This window comes from Arachis ipaensis, chromosome B7 (assembly GCF_059453495.1).
Source record: "Arachis ipaensis isolate K30076 ecotype BB chromosome B7, ASM5945349v1, whole genome shotgun sequence".
Classification (NCBI taxonomy): Eukaryota; Viridiplantae; Streptophyta; class Magnoliopsida; order Fabales; family Fabaceae; genus Arachis; species Arachis ipaensis.
In genome coordinates this window covers 12,224,135-12,247,285 of record NC_142442.1, presented here as the reverse complement: position 1 = coordinate 12,247,285, position 23,151 = coordinate 12,224,135, and the positions used below count along the sequence as shown (strand labels likewise).

Below are 23,151 nucleotides of genomic sequence, written 5' to 3'. Positions count from 1 at the left end.
AATAACAACAAATATAAACATCCAAACATATCCATAAACAACCAAATATTACATAAACAACAACCATGTTCATAAACAACCAAATAAAGTTCATGACATCATAAAAACATAATTCCACCATCTCAATCTTCCTTTCATTCCGTAATGGTAGTGATGGTAGATTCCGACTTACTTGAATTCTACATCGCCAAGAAAATAATTTAAAGTTAAAATCATATAATAACTCAATAAGTCAATAATAGAAAAATATAGTGTGCTATATGTAATTTAATAGTTTACTTACGTCAACATCTCCTTCAATGTTATGAATTGTGTAGCACTCAAATCCTATGTTAGTTGTAGTGCCAAGTTCATTCCATAATATATCATGAAATATAAATCATGAATCAAAATCACTTTAATCCAAAATCAAATAAAATAAAATCTGAGTTACAATTGTCAATTACGTTACCTATATTATAAATGCTTCAGAAGACATAAATGCTAAACTTCAAAATTGATACATGAAATTAACAATTGCTATACATGTAACTGAAGAGATGGATGAATATTCTTTAAGCATGCTTCAAAGGAAATCAACGGAATTAAAAAATTAATAAATATATATGTATGTTATTATTAAGTAATAATCAGGGACCAATTTTGTGGCTCATTGAAAAATTGAAGCTGTTAGATAATGTACAACAAACCACTTGTTTTTATCTTAATAAAATCTTGCCTGTGAGTTGTGATCGTTTCAATGGTAAACAACATTTTTGAAATTCATAAATTTTCTAAATATTTTGTAAACAGGGAATATTGCATGTCGATATCAAACCAGGATGAATGTTGCAAACTTCTTAGATTCAAGAATCACATTGATCCGGTAATGATCACCAGAAAATTATAAAAAAAAATCAAAATACCAAAATAGCAATCAGAATCAGAAATTTACAACTTAGAACTTAATTACCCAAATTTAAAAATCCAGAATCAAATAACCCTAAATAGAAATCAGAATTAGAACTAAGAACCTAATTATCCTAAATAGAAATCATAATCAGAAAATTCAGAACTCTAAACCTAATTACCCTAAATCAGAAATCCAGAATCAAATCAATCACGGTGAGGAGTGAAGAGGAGAAGCAGCATTAAAGCATGTGTGAGCAGTGTTCTATGACTTACCCAGTTACCCGACGGCGAAGAGGTGACGACAAGCAAAGGCGCGACGACCAGAGAAGAGGTGACGACCGGCGAAGACGCGAAGACGGTGAAGATGATGGACTCCCTACTGCGGTGTGCGTGATGTATCGTGACCTGAGTGACGTCCACTCCACAGTGCGTGAGAGGTGGCGGTGACAGACTGAGGGGTGGGAGGTAGCGCCGTAGTGGTGAAGGACTGAGAGGGCGAGAGGTGGCAGTCGGTGGCGGTCAGTGGTGGTGATGGTGCGACCGTGCGTGGTTCAGAGAGGGCGAGAGGCTGAGGTTTGAGGGTGGTGAAGAGTTCAGAGATACAGAGACTAGGTTGAAGATTGTGAATTGCAAGTGTGACAGCTAGGGTTTTCTTTCTTTCATATGATATATATATTAAGGGTATTCTAATCTTTTTACATAAACGGGGTTTAAACGGATCTCCACGGGGCGGAGACTTCTATTCCCTCCCCCGCCCCGTTTAATATACGGGACCCCGTTCCCGTCCCGCGGGTACAAAATCGTCCCCATATCTACCCCGTGACGGATAAATCCCTGCGAGTACCCGCCCTGCTGGGGATTTTTGCCATCCCTAACTATATCATTACTCTCAGCATGCATGTGTCACACACAATTGAATAAGTAAAAGCTTGAATATGTAATTTCATCTCTTTTTTCTATGGATTTTCAAAAGTACATATTCTTAAAGAAACTAATATGAAAGTATAAAAATGTAATGCCATTTCTAAATACGGCTTGTTTCTGTGTATTCCAGATGGAGACGATGATAATGGCAAGTTACCGTCGGTGGTGTTGAAGAAGTCATGCTTGTTATTTGCATTGTCCAATCTGCATTGTCTAGTATTCAATTTCGCAGCTTTCTTTCTCACCCAAACCAAACTAGGTTTTTTCATAATTAAGAGTTTTGATCATGTTCTTCCCAAATTGGAGATACAGATGCCTCGAAGTTCGTTGAGAGATACTACAAACTTTACGTTTTTTGTGAAATTCGCCGAACCTTGGTCAATGTGTTGAGGTTCGCCGAGGGGTACGGCAAACTTACCTCCAATGTCCAAAAAAAAATTTTTAAAAATTAAAAATGGTTTAATTTTTCTTGGCATTAAAGATTTTTTTATTTTATTTCAAAAAAATGCCTAAGTGAGCCTCTCGCTTTTCAACTATGCATGCCAGAGTCTTTAGTTTGGGATAATCTTTCATTTATTGTGGTCTCTTACACATAAAGCATTTTTCTTTGAGCATGAAAATCTTCTTCATTTTCTCACACTGCTTTAATGAGTATTTTTGCTTCTTTTTTAGATGAGTGATTTTTGTCTTTGTCTCTCCCACCTTTAATAAAACTAGGTTTGGAGGAATACTTAGATTTAGAGTCTCTCCAATAATACATTGTGAGTGATTGGCCACCATGATAGCCTCATCAAAATTTTTAACATTTTTCTTTGCAATTCTTACTTTGTCCAATGTTAAAGTCCATCAATGAAAAAGAACAATACATCATCTGATTCTAAGTTAGGAATTTGAACCATAAGAGTAGTGAGCTCCTTTACATAATTACTGATTGTGCTCATGTGCTTCAATTCTCTTAATTTCTTTCTTACTTTATGGATCATATTCTCAAAAAAGATGTCTTTTCAACTCATTTTTAAAATCTTTCCATGTAGTTATATTATAAGTATCATTTTTTATATCCACACACTTTCTCCTTTACCATAAAGTAGCATTATCAGAAATGTAGAGAATTATAATGTATACCTTTATTGATTATTTACTCTTTGACTTTCGAAATATCTCTTCATTTGCTATGAGAAGTTCTCTATCTCTCAAACATCTTTTATATTCTTGAACTCCTTTAACATTAGGAGATCAATCCTTGTCATGTCTCTTATAATTGGTGGTTGAGATTTCGCCTCTTCAAATCAAACTCGAGCATTCTCAAATAGCTTTAAGGCAGTTTTGAGCTTGTTTTCTATTTGGATCATACTTTTTCTTGAAAGTATTTAGTTCCCCAAGACATGAGTTTTTAGGGTCTCATTATCATACTCTATCTTTTGGAAATACACATCTATAGTGAATAGAACATTCTCCAACCAAAAAAAATTCTCTTATCTAAGAAGTTAGACTATTACTTCTTAATCTCACCTAAAAAATGAACCTTTTTATTTGTTTATTGAGGAGGAATAGCATTCCTTTCTTTTTGGGTCTCACCATGCTCCATGGGCATACTCATTAAACACTTGTGCTCCATCTCGAATTTTGCTTGATGTCAAATTGTCACGACCTTAAACACACTCCAATACTATCGTATCGACACTTGAACTTACCTAACCTCTTAAATTAAGACCAAGTTAGCCTAACCCTCAATACTTAAGAAAAAAGCTAAGAACACAAGAGAAAAAAAATTTTGCTTCATTACACAAGTGTTTGTTACAAATAACTTGCACACTTAAACTCAAAGTTCTCACCTTATATATATGAAAATGGATCCTCTTAATTTTTTTTCTTCAATTGTTTGGTAAAGTGTGATCTCTCACCTTACATTCTTTAAGTGGGACAAAGAGAAAATATGTAAGAGAAGATATTGAATGGTTAAAAATCACACTTTACTAAATAATTAAGAAAAAATTGAGAGAATCCACTTTCTATATATAGCCATCCACCTCCTAAATAAATGACTAGAATTAAATCTAATTAATGATTTAGATCAAATATTTCAAATTTTTATTATAAATATTTAATATACTACATTTTTTAAATACTTTTAAATTATTCTACATCAATTTTCATATTTTTACAAATATCTATATTCTTTTAAAATATTTTATGACCTTCTAAAATTTTTTAAGACCTTTTAAAATATTCTAAAATTTTTCAAAATCATCTAAAATAATCTCAAACATCTTAAAATTTATCTAAATTTTATACAAATACCGTTAAAAAGAACACTCTAAAATTTAGAGTGACACACCATTTTAAATTACCTAATTTGTCAGTCTCTTTATCCATTTATCCTTTTATCTTTTTAACTTAATCCATCTCTCGGTTTATTCTAGGATGTTGCGTTTCTTAGTTTTCATTTTTGCACATCCTCCTCTCTCCATCCCTAGAAAGAAAAGAAAAAAAAAAATGAAAGAACTAAAGAAGCCTCGGTCATATCTTTCTATTTCTCTTTCACCTTTTTTTTTTCTTCTTTTGTAATCAGCCATAGTCTTCCTTTTTGATTGTTATTCTTTCATTTTCTAAATCGAAGTTCTTTGGTTTTTTAACTTTTTTTATTTTTTTTCTTTTTCCTATAAAAAAGAAATATGAAGAAATTAAATAAATAGTAAATCCTGTGAGAGACCAAATAGTTATCATGAACTCACTCAATTTTCTATATATAGATATAGATTTCCTTAAAAGTTTGTTACTACAAGAGACTAATCTGGAGAAAAGATTTGTGTATTATTAAGTGTATTCAAGTTATCTGAAATGATACGATATAAAATGGTATTTATAGGTGTTAAGAGAATCGTAATAATAAAAATGTAATATTCTATAATAAATATTCAAATATATTAAATAATTCTAATGAATGCTAATTGATCCTAATATATTCTGACATCCCGTCACTTGAGTTTGAAATTTATTTAAAATAATGAAATAAAAAAATGCATAAACTGATAGAACATGTGCAGACGTAACTGCCGGAAAGAAGCACAGATGGAACTGCCGATGTTTGAAGGAAGCGTAGACAAAACTGCTGCCGTCTGAAGGAAGTGCAGACGATCAAAACTACCACTGTCTGAATGAAGCACAGACGGAACTGTCGGAAGGAAGTGCAGATAGAACTGCCGTTGTCTGAAGAAAGTGCAGACGGAACTGTCGGAAGGAAGCGCAGACGAAACTGCCACAGTAGACGGAACTGCTACAAGAGAATGCAAATGAAACTGTTGGAAGGGAACAAAAACTATATATGATTTCTCCATGAGAATAGGTAAACGGCGGATGACAATGGTGTTTGATCATTCGACTTGGAAAGACACAATACGAAAAAAATAGGCTAGTCGATGAGGTGAAAAAGCATGAAAGAAGTGGCAAAAGACAAGAAAAATAGAATAGAAGAAAAGTGTAAAAAATACGGTAATTTCACCAAAAGAAAAACAACATATCCTCTTCAAGGAGGATACCATGATTCTGATACCATATTAGAAACCAGAGACTAAACTCGAGAAATAATGTATATTATTGAGTATATTCAAGTTGTCTAAAATAATACAATATAAAAAAGTGTATTTATAAGTACTAAAAGAATCATAATAATAAAAATGTAATATTTTATAATAAATATTTAAATATATTAAATAATTCGAATAAATACTAATTGATTGTATTATATTATGACCCTTTACAAACTAAACCGTTAAATTTGTTTTTTTGGTCTATGTATTAAATAAACACACCACTAGTCCACTACCTCCAATGTAAAAACAAGAGTCAGAGATAAGTAAGTTTATGTTAAATTAATTTGAAATTAAAATACTTATGAGTGAAGAAACATAAAATTTGCATCTAGATATTATTATATATGTTAGGATGAAAATCGAACCACAAGCAGTGGACCAAAAGCTAAAAGTTGAGGTCGATGGCATAACACTACGGATTTTTTATTTTAATATAAAAGTGAGTAAAGTTTTACGTTAATGTTACAAAAAATGAAATTTTATAATATTTTAGAGACGCTATTCTATGCAAACACAATATGTAATCTGTGTATTATTTTTATAAATTAAAAAAAAATCTGATCTGACAATCCGTCTTCTGTAAATTTTAGAACCCCATAATTTTACAAGACATCTTAACTTTCAATATTAAAAAATTACACTGATCTTTATCCCATATCTAAAAAAATGAACCGCTAAACGTATCATTCTTATAATTTACTCAAAAATATCATAAATATTATATAAATTAATAGTGAAGTAATCATCGAACCTCTGTGTAAATGGTTTCATTTCAGAAATAGTAAAAGACCGTCTGCAAATTGTCCAATTCTAATAATTAATGTGAAAGTTATTAATTGGTAAAAACAAAGGTGATTGGAAAATTAAAGAAGAGCATCTTTATTGTGTTTCAGTTCACGTTTTTATTATCTGTTATTTTATTGACAAATATTTTTTTAAAATTTTGTGAAAGAAAAAATAAAAACAGAAAATAGAATTATATCAATTTTCACAAAATTTAAAAGAAAAATAAATTTTAAACAAATTTAAAATAAAAAGGCAAATCAAATAGACTTTACATACTACTATCAAACAATGTTAATAAAAGGATCCTAAAACTGTGGCTGCAAAGTTAAAAGCATTATATTCTTCCTTGAAAACAATAATATTTGTAGGTTTTATAATATAATATATTTTTCATGTATTGTTTGTTATAAAATGTTTATACAAATATTTAACTATATATTATCGTATTTTTAAGTATATCATTTAAAAAATGAGCAAAATAAATGAATTTTGTTAGTTGACAATGTAAAATTTTTAAGAATGGGTCATGAATCACCAAAAATAACACATGAGCACAGTAGTTAGAATCTCGATTTAACTTTTAAATTCTTTTGATATTACGATTTTAAATGAATCAATCAATTTTATAAAATTTATACTAAATTTAACGATTTTACAATTTGAATCTTGTTAAAATTTTATGTTTTACATACTTAATTTATTTTTTTAATTTCACGTAAAATCTTAATTTTTTCTACCTTGCACATGAGCATGTAGACATATATAGTTTGATTAACTTTTATGACCAACCTTAATTGAAGTTTCAAGATGCTGCAACTAATTTAAGTAAAAACAAAAGACAAAAAAAAAAAAAAAGTGGAAATTAAAGGGGTATCTTAGCATGAAGCTAAGGTGCTCTCTAAACATGTGGTCTGAGTCAGATATGATGTCTTTTCTAGTATATAAAATCAAAAGAAGAAGACTTGTGGATTAAATAGCATTATTGTTGCACCTTTTGTTTCCATTTTTGATATTTATTAGCACTTTTTATTCTAGTTAGACACATAGGAAAAAATGCTTCAAAACTTTCGGTCATGGAACCATTCTATGGGCCAAAGAAACATAGTTTGAAGATGAGAGACATATCCCACTTTTGAGATCAAATTAAAGATAGACACATGAATATATGAATATATGATATATCCTCCCCACACTAAGAACAAAACATAAGCATGTGCCACATACATATCCATTTTATCCTTATCAAACAAATTCTTCGGACTAAAGATAAGATCAAATTGCCAATAAATTGTTACCTAATCCATTTGTGTTTGACAAGCCTTCAATCTTTCAGTCACACATCTTTCTACTTTCTCTATGTTTTGGTACCTATGGTTTATCTATTTATTTGCATATTAGTTGAAAACTTCAACTATAGAACATTGAAAATTAAAGAAAAATCAGGAACCTTGCCTACTGTCAAACTTAACTATTCATATATAAAAATACCCTTTATATTTTACTATAGGTAAATTCCAAATGATATAGCCATTGTCGTTTTTTTTTCATTTCTATACAATAGCTTTCCACATGTAATCATCAAACTATATTTGAACAACAAATTCGAGTTGCACTCTTTTTTTTTTTTTAACCAAGAATGAATCTAACTTTGTTACTAACAAAAAAACTTAAAAAAAAAAGAAAAAAAAAATTATGAGAGTTTTAAACAATTTTATATCTAATTAAGTTCTAATACATCTCTTTTAAATAATGGGTAACAAATCTAATATATTCAAATTTTGAGAACTTCATTTATGTGTATTTTTGTTAAGAACTTAACTAAAGAGTCAATTTTTTTCGGCAAACATAATTTATTTTTTAATTTTTTAATTTTAAATTTTAAATTTTAAATTCTAAATATTAAATTTTAAACTCTAAATTCTAATCCTAAAACCTAAAATCTTCCAAAAAAAAGTTAAAAATAAAAAAATAACAAAAGATTTACTAATATTAACTGATACCAAAAAGAGGATAAATAAAATGACAAGAATTCAAACGGAATAAAAAGATATATTAAAATTGAGATAGAAACAAAATGGATAGATTGAAATTGAATACAAAGAGAATCATTCTACTTTCTACCCAATTTCTTGACGCAACAAAAAAGAGACTCTTTAACCTAACTTATCCACGCTATAGTTTAAGAATTGAATCAAAGATACTCTTCAACCTTCTACCTATTTTTTCGATGCAATAGGAGAATGACTCACTCAATCTCACTTGTCTACATCATAGTTTTCTCACGAAACCAAAAAAGGGATTTCACACCTCTAATTAGTGAATGACAACTACCATAATTTATGAAGTATTTATAACCTCTTATTAGATTAAAATAAAGAAAAATCTTAAACCCATAACATAAAGCCAAATTTAGTAATTAAATAGACAAAGAGAAAGTGTAGAAGGACAACACTCATACTGAATAACGTAAACAACAAAACAAAAAATTAATTTTAAATTAAATGTAAAAATCATATTTACATTAATTAATAACAATTAGGGTTTGATTTTAAATTATTAAGATTACATACAACGTAACCTCCACTACACACTCCCTCATAGCACGTCTCCGTTCCGACTCAATCTTCCGCCGCTTAGGCCGCTGGATATCCACCACTGCAATGCGCCGTCACTGCTGGTGGGAGCTCTGACGTGAGGTGCGCGTCCTTTCCTTCTCGTCATCCATGTTGCCAGTGCATGAACAAGTCAAGGGAGTGATGCCATCGCTACCGATTCTCGTGACACTGCTGCTGTTGTACCGTGATCCCATGGCACCACCATTGTTGTACCGTAATTCTTGTGAAAAAAATATCCACCCAAAACAAAGAAACATCCATATAAGTATAGCTCAGAAAAAACATCCACTAAAAACAAATAAACATCTATCAAACTAAAAGAAACATCCCTTTAATCATTATTAAACACCACTCAAAGAAAACATCCATTTTTTCTCTTTCTAATATATAGTATGAAAAAAGAAACATATACAAACGCGATAAAAACAGGGCACAGAGAATTTACTAGTGAGGAGGGTGGTGGCGCAGTGACGGACCGAGTCGAACTTGGCCGTTGAAGTCGCGCAATAGAGAGAACGATCGGCGTTGGTTTGAGACTGCAGCAGCGACCGCGCTGGGCAGGGACATCGCTTAGAACTCGCGTCCGCAGTGTGGTGGTAGGGGCAGAGGTGTGGCGTTCGACAGAACAGAAAAGGAGAAGGTGGCTTCATTGCAGCGACGACGGGCAAAATGCGGCGCTGAGAAGCTTCGTGTCGGCGACGGTGAGCGGCGTCACAGGGAAGCGATGATGAGTGTCGACATAGGAACTGTGGTGGTGGAATGATTAATTGATTATGGTGAAATTAGGGTTTAGGGTAGGTAAAGGTGTTATTGGGCCTGCGGGTGCAGCCCGTTGTTTACATTGTTCATAATTTTCATTGTTTACCTAGTGGAATTGCCAAACAAAATCAAATATATCAAACTAATAAATTGAACATTCTAAAAATATAACTTAATAACTTTTAAATAATACTTGATCTTTTTATATCACAAATATTTGAAGCATGTATAATTAACTATTCAAATTCAAAAATATTTTTCATATACCAAAACCAGTTATTAAAATCAATCACTAAGTATTTGTATATAAATACATGTGTGATTTAATTTATTTTCAATATATATTTATATTTTAACATATATTTTATACTAATAACTAATTTTAATAGCTGATTTTAATGTACACGTTGGATAATCCATTCAAATTTGATTCCCAATCCTTCCTTTTGTTGGAAAGCAATTTTTTGTATTTGTATTAGGCACAATATAATTTGGGTCCAAACTTTATGGGTATGTCCCTACGTAGCTGGCTTAATTAAGACCATGTCCTATGTCTTGCATTGCTATGAGTACCCAATGAATTAGCTGGATAACGAATCTAGCAGCTCATACAAATATAAAACAACTAGTAAAGGAAGATGGATTGGTTGTAAAATGCTTCTTCTTTACTACTCAATTGGCTTTTCAGCTTCCCAGCTTTCAGCGTCTCTTCTACAAATATAAAAATGGTTATCACATTTTCTAATGGCAGGGAGTAGATTCATAATAATACTTTTCCCTCACTTTACTTTTTTTCTTTTTCTTTTCTTTTTTAGGGTGTTAAATTATAGAATTCAAATCGATAGATTAAAATGATAAAATATATCTGGTTATATATGTGATAAAAAAAAATTCTTAAAATTTAAAAATAAATTTTATTATACTATATATTATTAGACCAATTATGTTATATGAAATGAGTATCGGATGACAAAAAAATAACATAAACATAGTTTAGTATAATAAAAATGAGGATACTTTGATAGATGAGTGGTCAAACACATATGAATAGAATAAAAAGTAATGATATAAGAAAAAAAAGTTAGAGTAATGCATATCATTAAAAAGATGGTAGAGTTTTATTTTAAATGATTTTGATGTATACGAAGAAAATAAAAAATATTTAATTAAAAAGTAGATCAATAAAAGATAGACAAATAACAAAAAATAAAAGAATTATATGATAAAACACAATACAATCATTTGATCTATATATTTGGCCATCTAAAACACAATACAATATATATTTGCAAATACTCTAAAATGAACTGATTTGTCTTTAGTATATGTTATATATATGTTATATATCAATTATGTTATTCAACATATATTATTGTATATAATATTATACATTGTTTATTATTTGTTTTCACATTTTATCGAATACTAAATAGTGTGAGTTAACGTGGTATGTGATATAAGTTGTATAAACAAATAATAGTTTTCATTTTATATAAGTGAGTATAGCATGTCAAGATTCTTTTCTGTAATTTGGAATAACACTACTGTGCATCTGAGCATTATTTGGTTGGGATTAATATACTTAAAATTGAAAGCTTTAAAGTTTAAAGTCAGCTATAGTGCTATACGACTTGAAGAGTATAAAATCATTTATAATATATATTTAGCCGTCCAAGCTTTAGAATAATCTGATCTTATTTTTCACTGGCCTAACATTATTAGACATTTTTTTTCTTCTTTGATTAAACCCTACTAAAGTAACCATGATGCTTATGCATCAGATTTTGATGGTATAAATCAACACGTTACAAATACAATATACATCACTAAAAATTTTGAATTTATCTTGAGAATTTTCTCCTTTTTAATTCAATTTGTCAAGTAAGGCAGCGTTTGTTTTTCTTTTTAATTAATATTTAGAAAAAAAAAAGTATAAATCCAAGCAACAGAAAGGATGATTCCCTGTGTTGTAAACTGTGTATACTATGAAGAGATTAAAACGTATCCTTTTCAATTTTAATATATATATATATATATATATATATATATATATTCCATTTTAGTATAAGTATGTTTTAGTGACTATTGTAATTATGGTATTTCAAAAAATATTAGTTAAAATAAATTTATCAAAATATAAAAAATATGACTCTAATTTTAATAATATTTATATATAATCATACTAAAATTCATATATATATATATATATATATATATATATATATATATATATATAATGGTTGTCACGTCAAAGGGGAGACAAACGTCAAAGGGGAGACAAACAGCACAAAAGGGTTTGCTTTGGTGGAAAGGACAAGAGAGAATAACCATTTAACAAATAAATAAAATAAAATCGGAATAAAAAATAAAAAACATTGAATCAATACAATAATAGCAGATACATATAATTAATTTTTTGTTTTTGGGTTGCGTACATAGAGTTCAGGATATGGTTGTAGTTTTGTGTTGTGAGTGTTTTCAAGTGTTAGGGGTTTTTATCTGCGTGTACTAAACTCGATTTAATGATTGTTAACTTGATCCAGATACTCTCAATCTTACTTGATTAACTCGTACTTTATACATATATATGTTATATATTTATATAAAAATATATTTCAAGTGAATATTGAACTAAGAACCTTTCACTAAATACAAAATATACTTAATCATTAAGAGAAGATCACTAATTGATAATTTAATACTTTTTTTACATAAAAATCAATTTTATTTTAAATTATCATCAAATTATATAATAATGTTGTATCTTTTTAATAACTTGTGAGCAGGATCGGGCACCCACAAATTAAGAATAACTAAAGATAGGGTTGAGATATTTTCAACTCGCTAATAGGATTAGAATTGAATCCAAACCCCATCCTACCTTATTCATTGCCACCCTAGTTAGTGTAGTGATTTTAAATTTTGGTTAAAAAAACATTGTTGAGTGATAGATAGTAAAATGAAAGAATTCATGAAAGAAGAAGAGGAATGAGACGACGAGGAGATAGAGATTTTTAATTCTTTTGGAGGGATAAATTAGTTTTTATATTTAAATTTATTAAAAATTTATTTGTTTTTTTTTTTCGGTACATTCTAAATCCTAAATTATTTCTACTTAATATCTATACATTATTATATTTGATACAGAAGATTATCATTTTATAATTAGTTAAAAATATAATTTAACTAATAAGTTTAATAAATGAAGATCAATATAATATTTTAGAATGATTAGAGTAGTTTGTCTTTGGGATAAATGATTATCTGTTATTCATGTGTATAAATTGGCATCCACTTTTGTCCTCAAAAAATGAACAATGTTACAAGTCATTCTAAAAACAACTTAACATTGTTGTGTTCCAAATAAAATTGGGCACATAAAAGACATGGTATTATTCTATGAATAATCACAAAAATGGTTGAAGTTGACAGTTAACAAAAGAAGGAAAACCTGAAACTGAAAACTGTCTCTATACTCTTTGTTACCCGGCAAAAGTTCTTGGAAACCCAAGAAGAGGCATGTGAAAAAGCAACAAAGAGAAAAGAAATTGAAGTACAGTTAGTTAGTTATAAACACTACAACTACTTTCAAGTTTCAACTTCTGCTTCTGCTTCTTCTGTTTCTGCTTCATGCATGCGTGCAAACACAGCACTTCTTTTTCTTTTCCTACCCTTTTTCTTTTTTCCCACATTTTGTTTCTCTCTCTAAATCCACTTTGATTCTCTACAATCCACATCAGATTCCCCCTCCTCTACAACCCCATCTTTCTTCCATCCTCTAACTTTCTCTTCATTGCTTTCCAAGCCAAGAATCTCACAGATTCCTCTCCCTCATCACCACCCTTCAACTACTACTACTATTAACCAACCTTCCTTCTTTCTTTCATTCCATGGAACTTGTTTCCTACCTCTCATTCTCCAACCTCTTTCTTCTTTCTCTCCCTCCTGTCCTTTTCCTTCCTCTTTCTTCACTTTTTCTTCTCTCAAAGTCTCTATCTCATATATGGCTCCTCCTTCAGATATCAATCACTTTTCTCATCCATGTATATATGGTATGAAGCTATTAATTGAACTTTCAACTACTTTCTGTTGATTTAATTGATGGGTATTCTCAAAGTCTTTCAATTTAGTTACACTTTTCATATGGTGGTTCTAATTCTGATTGAAACATTTTGGTTGTAAGCAGGGGATTATAGTTCTTCACGCTCAGAGAGAAGGCCTAGTTTCATGAAATGGTTAAGTAAGCTTTTCAAAGGAGGGTCCAATAGAGGAAGAGGTGGCCGTCGCCTGCAAGAACCGGACGAGGAAAACATCGCTTGGCGCGCACCCCCTAGACCATTTGTAAACTCTAAATTACCTATTCTCTTCAATGATGTCTATTGTTGCTTTCCTCAAAGTAAAGAATGCAAGTTGCTAGTAGAATCAAGCACTTACCACTAAGTCAAAAGTTATAGCTATTAGCAAAATTGAATTTTACAGACATATTTCTCCTTTCTATGATTCGAATTATACACTCATGTTGCATTCTCCTGATGCTTAATAGTTCCTTAAAAGTTAGAACATCTGAGTGACTTCTTCTCTTTTTATCAATGCATAACTTGTTTTGTACTAATGTCAATTTGAATTCTCACTGTGTTTTAACAACAGAACAGTTTCATTGATTTCAATGAAAAAAATGGGAAAATTTGAATGTCATCATCATGCTTCCCTACAACTGTACAAATAGATTTCATATCCAAATCCAAGTGATGACATTTCATTCAATGTCATAAATCTACTTTGTATCTTGTGGACCAGAAATTTATGGATTTCTTATGATTTATGAATCATGTGCATCCTTTATTGATAAGTCATGTCAGCTCTTTCTGAACAATTGTTTTAAGCATATGCCATATAATTATGCCCCCTCTAGATTGATTATTCAGCTTTGTGAAACCGAAAATTATTATTCACTTCCAACTATCAATTGCTTTGATGAAGAACTTTATTGAATTTATTTACCATTACATGCTTGATTAAGGACAAGAGAATATCTTGAATAATACTGCTGATGTAACTAGGATGATGGTTCTAGAGCTCATAACAGGGAGAATGATGATCTCGGCCATGCGATGTCACGATCTTCAGCAGAAGATTTAAAGCGACCAAATGGTAGGTACTTAATTTTCAAAGAAATGTTTATTTCCATGCTATCATGATCCTTCTGACCATAGCTTTTTAAACTTTGATTTTATTTGTTAGCACATGAAGGATATAACTGGGGGACAGACAATGATGATTATGGAAAAGCACTTCAAGATAGTTTGAACTCATCTGCATACCCTCCATATAATGCTGCTCCATATTACCCCAGAGATTATAGGTAAAACTGAATCTTTTACTGAAATATGGATGCCATAGTTCAATTGTTTTATTCCACTTTAGTCAATATCAAGGTTATTGATATTGGTCATATAGAACAAATTGAAATAACTTTTTATGCTTTTTCCACATCCTCAAGATTTTTCAGGCTATATATATATAATGATCTTTTGTGTTCACCATCTCACCAAAAAATAAAAACTAAAAAAAGAAAATCACTTTATTTACATGGAAGCATCTAACCAGATGTAAATGTAAATTACTATACATAAAGTTTTATTTATCTTTTTCATTGATCAAATACTTTCAATGTTTAAGAAAATTTTCATGAAGATAAAAGACTTCATATCAATAAATGATGGATTGATGGTCCTGGTGCATCATTTCTTGTTTTTTCAAATGAACCAAGTTGAAAAAGGAATAAGAATCTGTTCTTTCAGTACCTTTTCCAAACAAATTAAGAAAAGTTGAAAAGAAACTAGATGCATTTGCTGGCATACAGTCACCACCTTGCTTCAACTCCTCAACCTCTAAAGAAGGCCTCAAGAGGAATTTTGAAAAGCATAAACTTGCATCAAGTTTCTTACATCTAACTCCATCTCGTTCACAAATCATATTGTGACATGTGAAAGTCTGTTTTGAAATAACTAACAAAACGGCATATACTTATCTCAGGAAAATATCTATGTATTATTATTTGATTCGAGAATCAGATAGAATAAATATAAGGAATCTATTCTAATAATCTAGTTTTCTCTGAAATGAAAAATACAAGGGATAAGAGGGGGACTAAAGCCTACCACTTCCATCTATCTAAATATATAATCAAAATCAAACTCATATTACTACCATTTATAACTTTGTAATGAGTATTTTGCTTTTGAATAGAAAAATATGTGGAGGGTGTAACCAAGAGATACTCTATGGAAATTGTTTGGGATGCTTGGATACTTATTTTCATCCAGATTGCTTTCGTTGTCACGCTTGTCAGTATCCCATTACCGAGCGCGAGGTAGTTTGATCTTGATCCTCTGATACTTGTTGGATGTTTGGTTTTGTTTGTTTATAGTTTTCTACACATTTTTCAGACACAGCATGCAAATGCACTCACATGTGTAAAATACTTCAGATATTTCCCACAAATGAATGTTGTTTTGGATTGTCACCAAAGTTGTATAGTGCTGCAGAAATATTAGTTTTCATACTTGTCTTTCATCATTCTCTTACTGTCTCTTTTTTCTTTTGATGCAAGTTTTCTTTGTCAGGGAAGCATCCATATCACAAGTCCTGTTTTAAAGAGTTGACTCACCCAAAATGTGAAGTTTGCTTCCAATTTGTAAGATCATTGAGCCATTACTAGTTCAGATATCTCTACCTTATCATTGTTATATTCCTCTGAGTATGGTAGTCAATTTCTATGCATTCATATACCTCCTAGTAATCTTCATGAAACAGGACTCTTAAAATTATTGAAAATATGCATTCATGTTTTGTGATTTCAGATTCCTATAAATGCTGCTGGATTGATTGAGTATAGGTGCCACCCTTTTTGGTCCCAAAAATACTGTCCATCTCATGAATATGATTATACATCTCGCTGCTGCAGTTGCGAAAGATTGGAGGTACAATACAGCTATAACTATTAGTCTTTATATGTTCAATAATTTCAGTTCTGTGAAACATGTAAAGAAGGCCCTTATTTTTTCTGAATCTGTGTTTTCTTTGAAGCCTCGGAATGTAAAATACTATAGACTTGAAGATGGAAGAAGTTTGTGCATGGAGTGCATGGAATCTGCGATAATAGACACTGGTGATTGCCAGCCTCTTTATCATTCTATCAGAGATTACTATGAAGGGATGAATATGAAAATAGGTCAACAAATTCCCATGCTTCTTGTGGCCAGAGAAGCACTCAATGAAGCTATTGTTGGGGAGAAAAATGTAAGAAAAGTTCCATCCAATGTTTTTTTTATATATATACCTTTCCAAGTCTCACTGCATATGATGTTTAGTCACATGTCATACACCAAATCAGTCCCTAAGAAATTTTTAGTCAGACATTTTGATTCTCAACAAATTTTAATCCCTAAATTAATCTCCAAACTTTTATTTTGTTAGACAACTTCGTCCTTACATTAGATTGCTCGTAACTTCGTATACATGGAAGGACTAGTTTGAGAATTTTAAAAATTCTTATAGCTGTTATGTCTATTAAATAACGATAGGACTAATTTGTCTAACTTTTTACCAAAATTTGACATGAAATAATTCAGTCAATGATGTCATCGTTTACTATGTATGGCTTCTTGCAGGCTGTTCATCACATGCCAGAAACAAGGGGCATATGCCTTTCAGAAGAGCAGACTATCACCAGTGTATGAAATTAGAAAAATTTTTCTTTAAAAATACATTGAACATTTGTCTGGGAATTACAGTATCTTGCGATTTCATGTGTCAGATACATAGAAAGCCAAGACATGGAGGCCATCGACGAATGACGAGAACTCAAAATCAAATGCTGGTTAGAAGATGTGAAGTTACAGCAATTCTTGTCCTATATGGTCTTCCAAGGTAACTACAAGAGTAAATGCTTATTCTCACTCAAATACAAATACCTTTTTCTCTTAAAAGTGCATAAAGGATGATATAAATTTACATGACAATATATCATCTTAAGGTTTAGAATTTAAAAATTAAAAAATTTAACCAAAATTAAACTGGATATAATAAAATAATATATTTATATATAAAATATATAATTAAAAAAGTGATTTTAAATAAAATTGATTTTGGAAAATAGTACCGATTTAACTAATTAACCAATTTTTTAATCGATTTTTTTTGTCAAACTATTTACCTTAAACCTAATCGATTTAATAGTCGATTTCTAGTTAACTAAGTCGAACCGGTCAGTTTGGTCCGATTCTCAAAACCATGTTTTTATCATGTACATGCTAGAAGTATTTGATATTTGTATCTGATGCAGGCTACTCACAGGTGCCATCCTTGCACATGAGTTGATGCATGCATGGTTAAGACTTAAAGGTGACAGACATTTTCATCATTATCTTTGTATTATACTCTCAGTATACGTAATAATAACATCATATTTATGTTGATCAAAGCAGGTTACCGCAACCTTAATCCTGAAGTAGAGGAAGGTATATGTCAGGTTCTCTCATACATGTGGCTTGAGTCAGAAGTAATGCCATCAACATCTGCAGCAGCAGCATCATCATCTTATCCTTCTTCATCCTCCTCTTCCTCAAAGAAAGGAGCAAAGTCTCATGTTGAAAACAAGTTGGGAGAGTTTTTCTTGAATCAGATTGCAAATGATTCTTCCCCTGCTTATGGTGGTGGCTTTAGAGCTGCAAATGAAGCTGTTAATAAATATGGTTTACGTGCCATTCTTGACCATATTCGTTACACTGGTCTTCTACCAGAGTAGTCAAAAGTCAAACTGAAAAGTGAGAACACAAGTTCATCACTTATTATGGGTTGGAGAACTTTCTTTTTTATTTTGATTTAACAAGTGATTGGTCTTGTATGGTTTAAAACTCAAGACACAACCTTGTAGGCTTGTATTCAACAAGTTTTACTTCCATTGAGCAAAAGAGAAACAAAAATGTTTCTTGATCTATGTTGACAATGTTGATCAACATTTCTCTTATAAACATATTCTGCATAAAATTTCTAATTCACAACAAATTTGTTCCCAACTAAGATTCCACTTGAGATTAATTGTTATTTGTAAGAAAAAGATTTCCTCTAAATGACAACTCTTGAAACTACTCATAATATGAATGTAAGACAATGTACTCTAACTAAAATGACATGTAACTACTAACTATAACTACTCTATTAGTAAGAATAGGTCACTTCTGAAATAACGATCCTTCTTGAGGGAAAAAACAGCAATGCTGGACAACACTGAAAGCCTACAATCACATGGATATCTTCAACTTCATCTGGTGAACAAAGACAGTATATAGATTCCATGTGCAAAAACTGTCTCCTTAAGGCATTCAGTTGCTGATATTATAGTTCATTCCAATACTCTGTCTTCCAGAGAGAGCAAGCGCAAGACAGAGAAGACCACATGAGAATACAAGACTGCTAACGGGTAAATATTAAATGTTCTTGATGATCTGTACAGGGAAAAATTGCAATCCCCACAGCAGCATCACAAAATTGCCACCATGCGAACCCATGAAATATAATCAACTTAAATCAGTATAACTTACGAACTTAAATCAGTATATAACTTTATCGACTTAATTGTATCTCGGAACTCCAAAGCAGAATTGTGCGATTATGCAGAAATGTCGGCTAAAAGCTTCTTCAGTGTATCGTAGGTCATAAAGCAAATGCCTACACCAGGCACCACCTTGTAGTATTCAGGCAAAATTCCTCTGTATAGACCTCGCAGACCTTCAGTCCGAATAATGTGCCTGAACATACCAAAGAGGCCCATTGTATACACACGGGCTCGCCCACCAGCCCCTTCCAGTTGCTTCCGGCGCCTCACAAGATCCAAGGGAAATGTTGCTGCATATTACATAACAGATGAATTGAACCATATCCATTCTTGTAAGAAATTCAATTTAGCACAGGATTGTATTGTAGATGAGATCATAACTTGTTCATATTAGTCATCAAATTTGATAAAACCATAAAACAATTGTAAAGAAAATAAGCATTCAACAAATCCAGAACATAAAAGATGCAAAACAAAACAGAGCCTTAGTTATACAAAGACAAGAAATATATAAGATTTAGTTTACTCCCCCACAAAGAACTGTAGTGAGATTTCCTTTAATTCATTTACTTTCATCAGAAGGAACTCGATTATAGTATGCTATGTTTCCTTTGACCAAAATCTCCTTCATTTTGGACTATGCTGAAAGGAACACTATAAAAGCAGCAAGAACAGATTCCTCAGAAACATATCAACAATGCTTGAAGGATTCTGATACCAAACCAAGCATCAGGTGATAGGTAAGCCTAAGTGAGAAGCATACCTCAAAGAGGACGCCTCTCACATTTGATAACTCAGGAAATTTTCATCAGTAATGCCACCCCATGATAGAATTCACTGCATAGGTTAGCTTGGGGAGACATGTCAAGTAATAAAACTTGGAAAGATGATTACTTGAGCTTATATAATAATAAAGTTAATAGAGAGACAGGAAAAGGTTTGGTTTGTTGTCTTCCTTACTAACTTCTCATATGCCAGAGATAAAATAACAATTCCAACCTGGTCTCTGGTTCTAGGGGTCAATCTGGTTAGATACTTGGTGCACTTCCTGCACCAGACTCTCTTTGTCTGCATCAAAAGCATAGTAAAGTACTACAGACATTAACTCCTTTAATATTCTAGGGTTTAGCAATTCAATAGTTTGAGTGAAGGATTCTTAACTGTAATTGCAAATCTAATAATGAGATAAAACAGAACTATATTAAATGCTCCAATGGCATACTACTTAGAGATGTAGGAAAAAGGTAAACTACCAAGTTGCAAGAAACATCAAAACTGCAAATTGTCAAAATATTAGTGTAACAAGGCACAACAAAGGTTCAAGATATCAAGAATATTTGTGACAAGGAATCAAGGATCACCTTAGTTCAACTAATCAATTTGCCTTTAGATCACTCACCTGTTGACGATGCAATGCCTGAAAGACTGCCACAAGCCAGACTGACAACAGCAGCTGAATCATTGGGTCTGATGTGGGACAGATAGATAATGAACATCAATATCATGCTGGCTATAGAATATATCAAATAAGGCAAAGGTAGAGGTCATGTTAACACTATATTAATTTGTGGACTGATTACCTATTTGATTGCCAATAAGATCTCATGCTTTCATATACAGTGAAGCTTATTGCTATACTTGGTCCTACAGTCTGCATTAACACCAGGAGATGCATCTTACTAACAGAAAGAAACACACTTTTACAAGTAATATATTAAAGTGCTAAGTTGTTAATAACGGCATACCAAGAGTGTAGTTCCAAGTCCCTTGTAAAGGCCAAATATTCCCTCTTCCTTGCTAATAGTTTGTAAAGCATTAAATATACCACTATAGTATGCGGTGTTTGTCTGCATTATTTTAGTATCAGCAATTGATATTAAGCACATTACACATCAAAATTCACCAAGACTAAATGAACATCAAAGGTATATAATCTGACTTCAAGATAAGGCAATAAGCGTTCAGATTTGCACAAAGCTCGTTGCATACAAGTGACTAAGGTGCAACACAGACTACTTATGCAATTGATTCTGATTATAAGGGACAAAATTAAATTGACTGGGATGACAACTCAGGCACAAATGTTGGATGAAAATCTAGAACTTAAACCATACATATTGGCAAAATTCATAAGGCCAGGCAGACTAAAGGAGTGAATGTTAAATAAGACAAAAACGCTAAATATTTAAATCTCACCTGAGCAGCAAGCCGTGTTCTTACAAGATCCAACGGATAAGTAGATGCAGAAGCAGTTATTCCTGCCAGACCACCACCTACAAACTGTATGCAAAGATCTGCGCTGACATTATCTGTATGACTTTGCAATACAGGAATTGTCTTCAATAACTGCACAAATAACCAATCTTAGAACAATAAAAACTTATTAAATAAAAAATTTCTCTGTAAGATAGTCCAATGAAAATAAATATATGCATCAGAATAGGAATAACCTTCTTGTAGTGCTCATATGCATAAAAGTTAACAGACGAATAGGGTAGGCGGTGAGCAATTGTAACCAAATTTCCTTTCCAGAAAGCTCGAAATCCCTCTTCATGAATAATTCTTGAAGCCTCACTCCATATGCTGAGTTTTCTCAAAGTTGCAACATTAGAATGCATGCCTTGAACCTAAAAGATGGCAAAAATTAGAAAAGTATGGTACGCTAGACATAGATCAGATAATAAAATAGAAAATGAACAGGATTGAAGTCATTGAAAATATATGCATCCTCTAAAACGGGTGATGTAACATGGTAAAATTTCTGGCAAAAGAATAAAACTAAATAAGGAAGGAAATTATATTCAAACACCCAACTCCCCAAAATCAATGTGGAGCTAAACACAACATACCCCAAACTATACTCAAAAGAAGTTCGAAGTTCATTCTTTTCGCTTCCCAGCTTATCATTAATCCACCATTCCCTTTTTCTTCCAATTTAATAATAAAAAAACACTGAATTTTGGACCAAAACTAGTTCGCTAGTTCCCAACTGAAAATTTCTTTCATGACAATAATAATACAGAAAAAATATTCAGAAAATTTGTGGCAAAGTTTCAGTATAAGCACCAAAAAGTTCAATTTTTTCCCCTTAAAAAGTAGTAATTAATAAAAAAAAAACAATTGACCATAAATTTGGAACCTGAAAGAGGATGGTGAGTCTCGCAAGCGGCGCCGTACAGGTCTTGGCGAGGGCGCCGGCGACTCCTCCTGCGAGAAGCTGCGACACCGTCCCAAGCTGCTGTGGCTTCTGCTGCGGCGGCTGAACCAGCTTCCTCACACCTCCCTCCACCGCCACGCCAACCCTAGCCTCCGTTTGCATCTCCAATTTCTATTTTTTTTTTCCTTATCGGTCAAAAAATTTCACGAACCCTTCCCTCACTAAACCGAATCCACACTAACACCAAAACTCCAAAACGCAACGTATCGCTTTAAAAAGAATCAAACTTCAACTATCAGAAGATTGAACCAAAACTGAGTATCAAGCATTTCCTTTCCCCCATTCCACACTCTCTTTGTTCTCTTCTTTACTTCGTCGACTTAGCTAGGGAAATTTCAAAACAAGGTTTTCCTTCTTCTTTTTTTTTTTTCTTTTTCCTTTTTTCCCCTCTCTCGCCTTCACTCACTTGCGACGTCGTTTTTGTGACGTAGCGTGTGTTAAACGATGCCGTATTAGCCTAGGTTGGTTTCACGAGGAAAATTAGAGCAAAATGGTGGTTGTTCACTATCGAGGGTTGCACAGTAGTTTGGTGTTCCGCGTCAGTAAGATGGTAGAATAGATTTTGAAATAAAAGATCGACGGTGAGAATTGATTTTACTTTGATTTGAAGGACAGAGTCTACCGTGGTAACAAGTGTAGGAGAATGTTACTGTTTGGGAGAATATGTGTGCTTTTGTGGGGAATATGCGAGTTGCTGCCAATTGTGATTTTGATTTTTGAGAGATGAGAAACTCAGAAATTGTGGCC

At 31.9% G+C, this 23,151-nt stretch overlaps 2 protein-coding genes across 7 annotated transcripts; one reads left to right on the top strand and one right to left on the bottom strand.

Annotated features, from left to right (window-relative positions):
* Nucleotides 1-13,432: 13,432 nt before the first annotated feature.
* On the top strand, nt 13,433-18,605 carry LOC107608934 (protein DA1-related 2-like). Of its 2 annotated transcripts, none has more exons than XM_016310721.3 (12): nt 13,433-13,620; nt 13,755-13,909; nt 14,629-14,719; nt 14,810-14,930; nt 15,818-15,941; nt 16,182-16,265; nt 16,432-16,551; nt 16,658-16,870; nt 17,242-17,304; nt 17,388-17,500; nt 17,916-17,974; nt 18,058-18,605. In XM_016310721.3, exons 1-12 carry the CDS (start codon nt 13,572-13,574, stop codon nt 18,375-18,377), a joined length of 1,512 nt encoding a protein of 503 aa, XP_016166207.1. In that variant the 5' UTR covers nt 13,433-13,571; the 3' UTR covers nt 18,378-18,605. The 2 variants fall into 2 exon arrangements, with proteins under 2 accessions (XP_016166207.1, XP_088349327.1); XM_088493201.1 differs by having other exon boundaries at nt 13,752-13,909; nt 18,058-18,563.
* LOC107608936 (uncharacterized) lies at nt 18,558-23,117 on the bottom strand. 5 transcript variants are annotated; one of them, XR_015892133.1, is made up of 9 exons: nt 22,327-23,117; nt 21,638-21,814; nt 21,384-21,533; nt 20,933-21,034; nt 20,768-20,838; nt 20,587-20,654; nt 19,951-20,255; nt 19,758-19,841; nt 19,032-19,477 (listed from the first exon to the last, which is right to left on the bottom strand). XR_015892133.1 is itself a non-coding variant. In XM_021107313.2 (7 exons), the coding sequence occupies exons 1-7, from the start codon at nt 22,504-22,506 to the stop codon at nt 20,200-20,202; spliced, it is 804 nt and encodes a 267-aa protein (XP_020962972.1). In that variant the 5' UTR covers nt 22,507-23,117; the 3' UTR covers nt 18,558-20,199. The 5 variants fall into 5 exon arrangements, 2 of the variants coding, with proteins under 2 accessions (XP_020962972.1, XP_016166210.1); XR_001613022.3 differs by having other exon boundaries at nt 18,558-19,841; XR_015892132.1 differs by lacking the exon at nt 19,758-19,841 and having other exon boundaries at nt 18,558-19,477.
* Nucleotides 23,118-23,151: the final 34 nt, after the last annotated feature.

Bases quoted from the DNA above. Each gene is read 5' to 3' on its own strand.
- LOC107608936 (XM_016310724.3), bottom strand. From the start codon at position 22,506: ATGCAAACGGAGGCTAGGGTTGGCGTGGCGGTGGAGGGAGGTGTGAGG. The intron at 21,035-21,383 runs GTGAGATTTAAA...AAAATAATGCAG, and splicing joins GAACACGGCTTGCTGCTCAG to ACAAACACCGCATACTATAG. The intron at 20,655-20,767 runs GTAATCAGTCCA...GTCCCACATCAG, and splicing joins TCTTATTGGCAATCAAATAG to ACCCAATGATTCAGCTGCTG.
- LOC107608934 (XM_088493201.1), top strand. From the start codon at position 13,572: ATGGCTCCTCCTTCAGATATCAATCACTTTTCTCATCCATGTATATAT. The intron at 14,720-14,809 runs GTAGGTACTTAA...TTTATTTGTTAG, and splicing joins AGATTTAAAGCGACCAAATG to CACATGAAGGATATAACTGG. The intron at 15,942-16,181 runs GTAGTTTGATCT...TTTTGATGCAAG, and splicing joins ATCCCATTACCGAGCGCGAG to TTTTCTTTGTCAGGGAAGCA.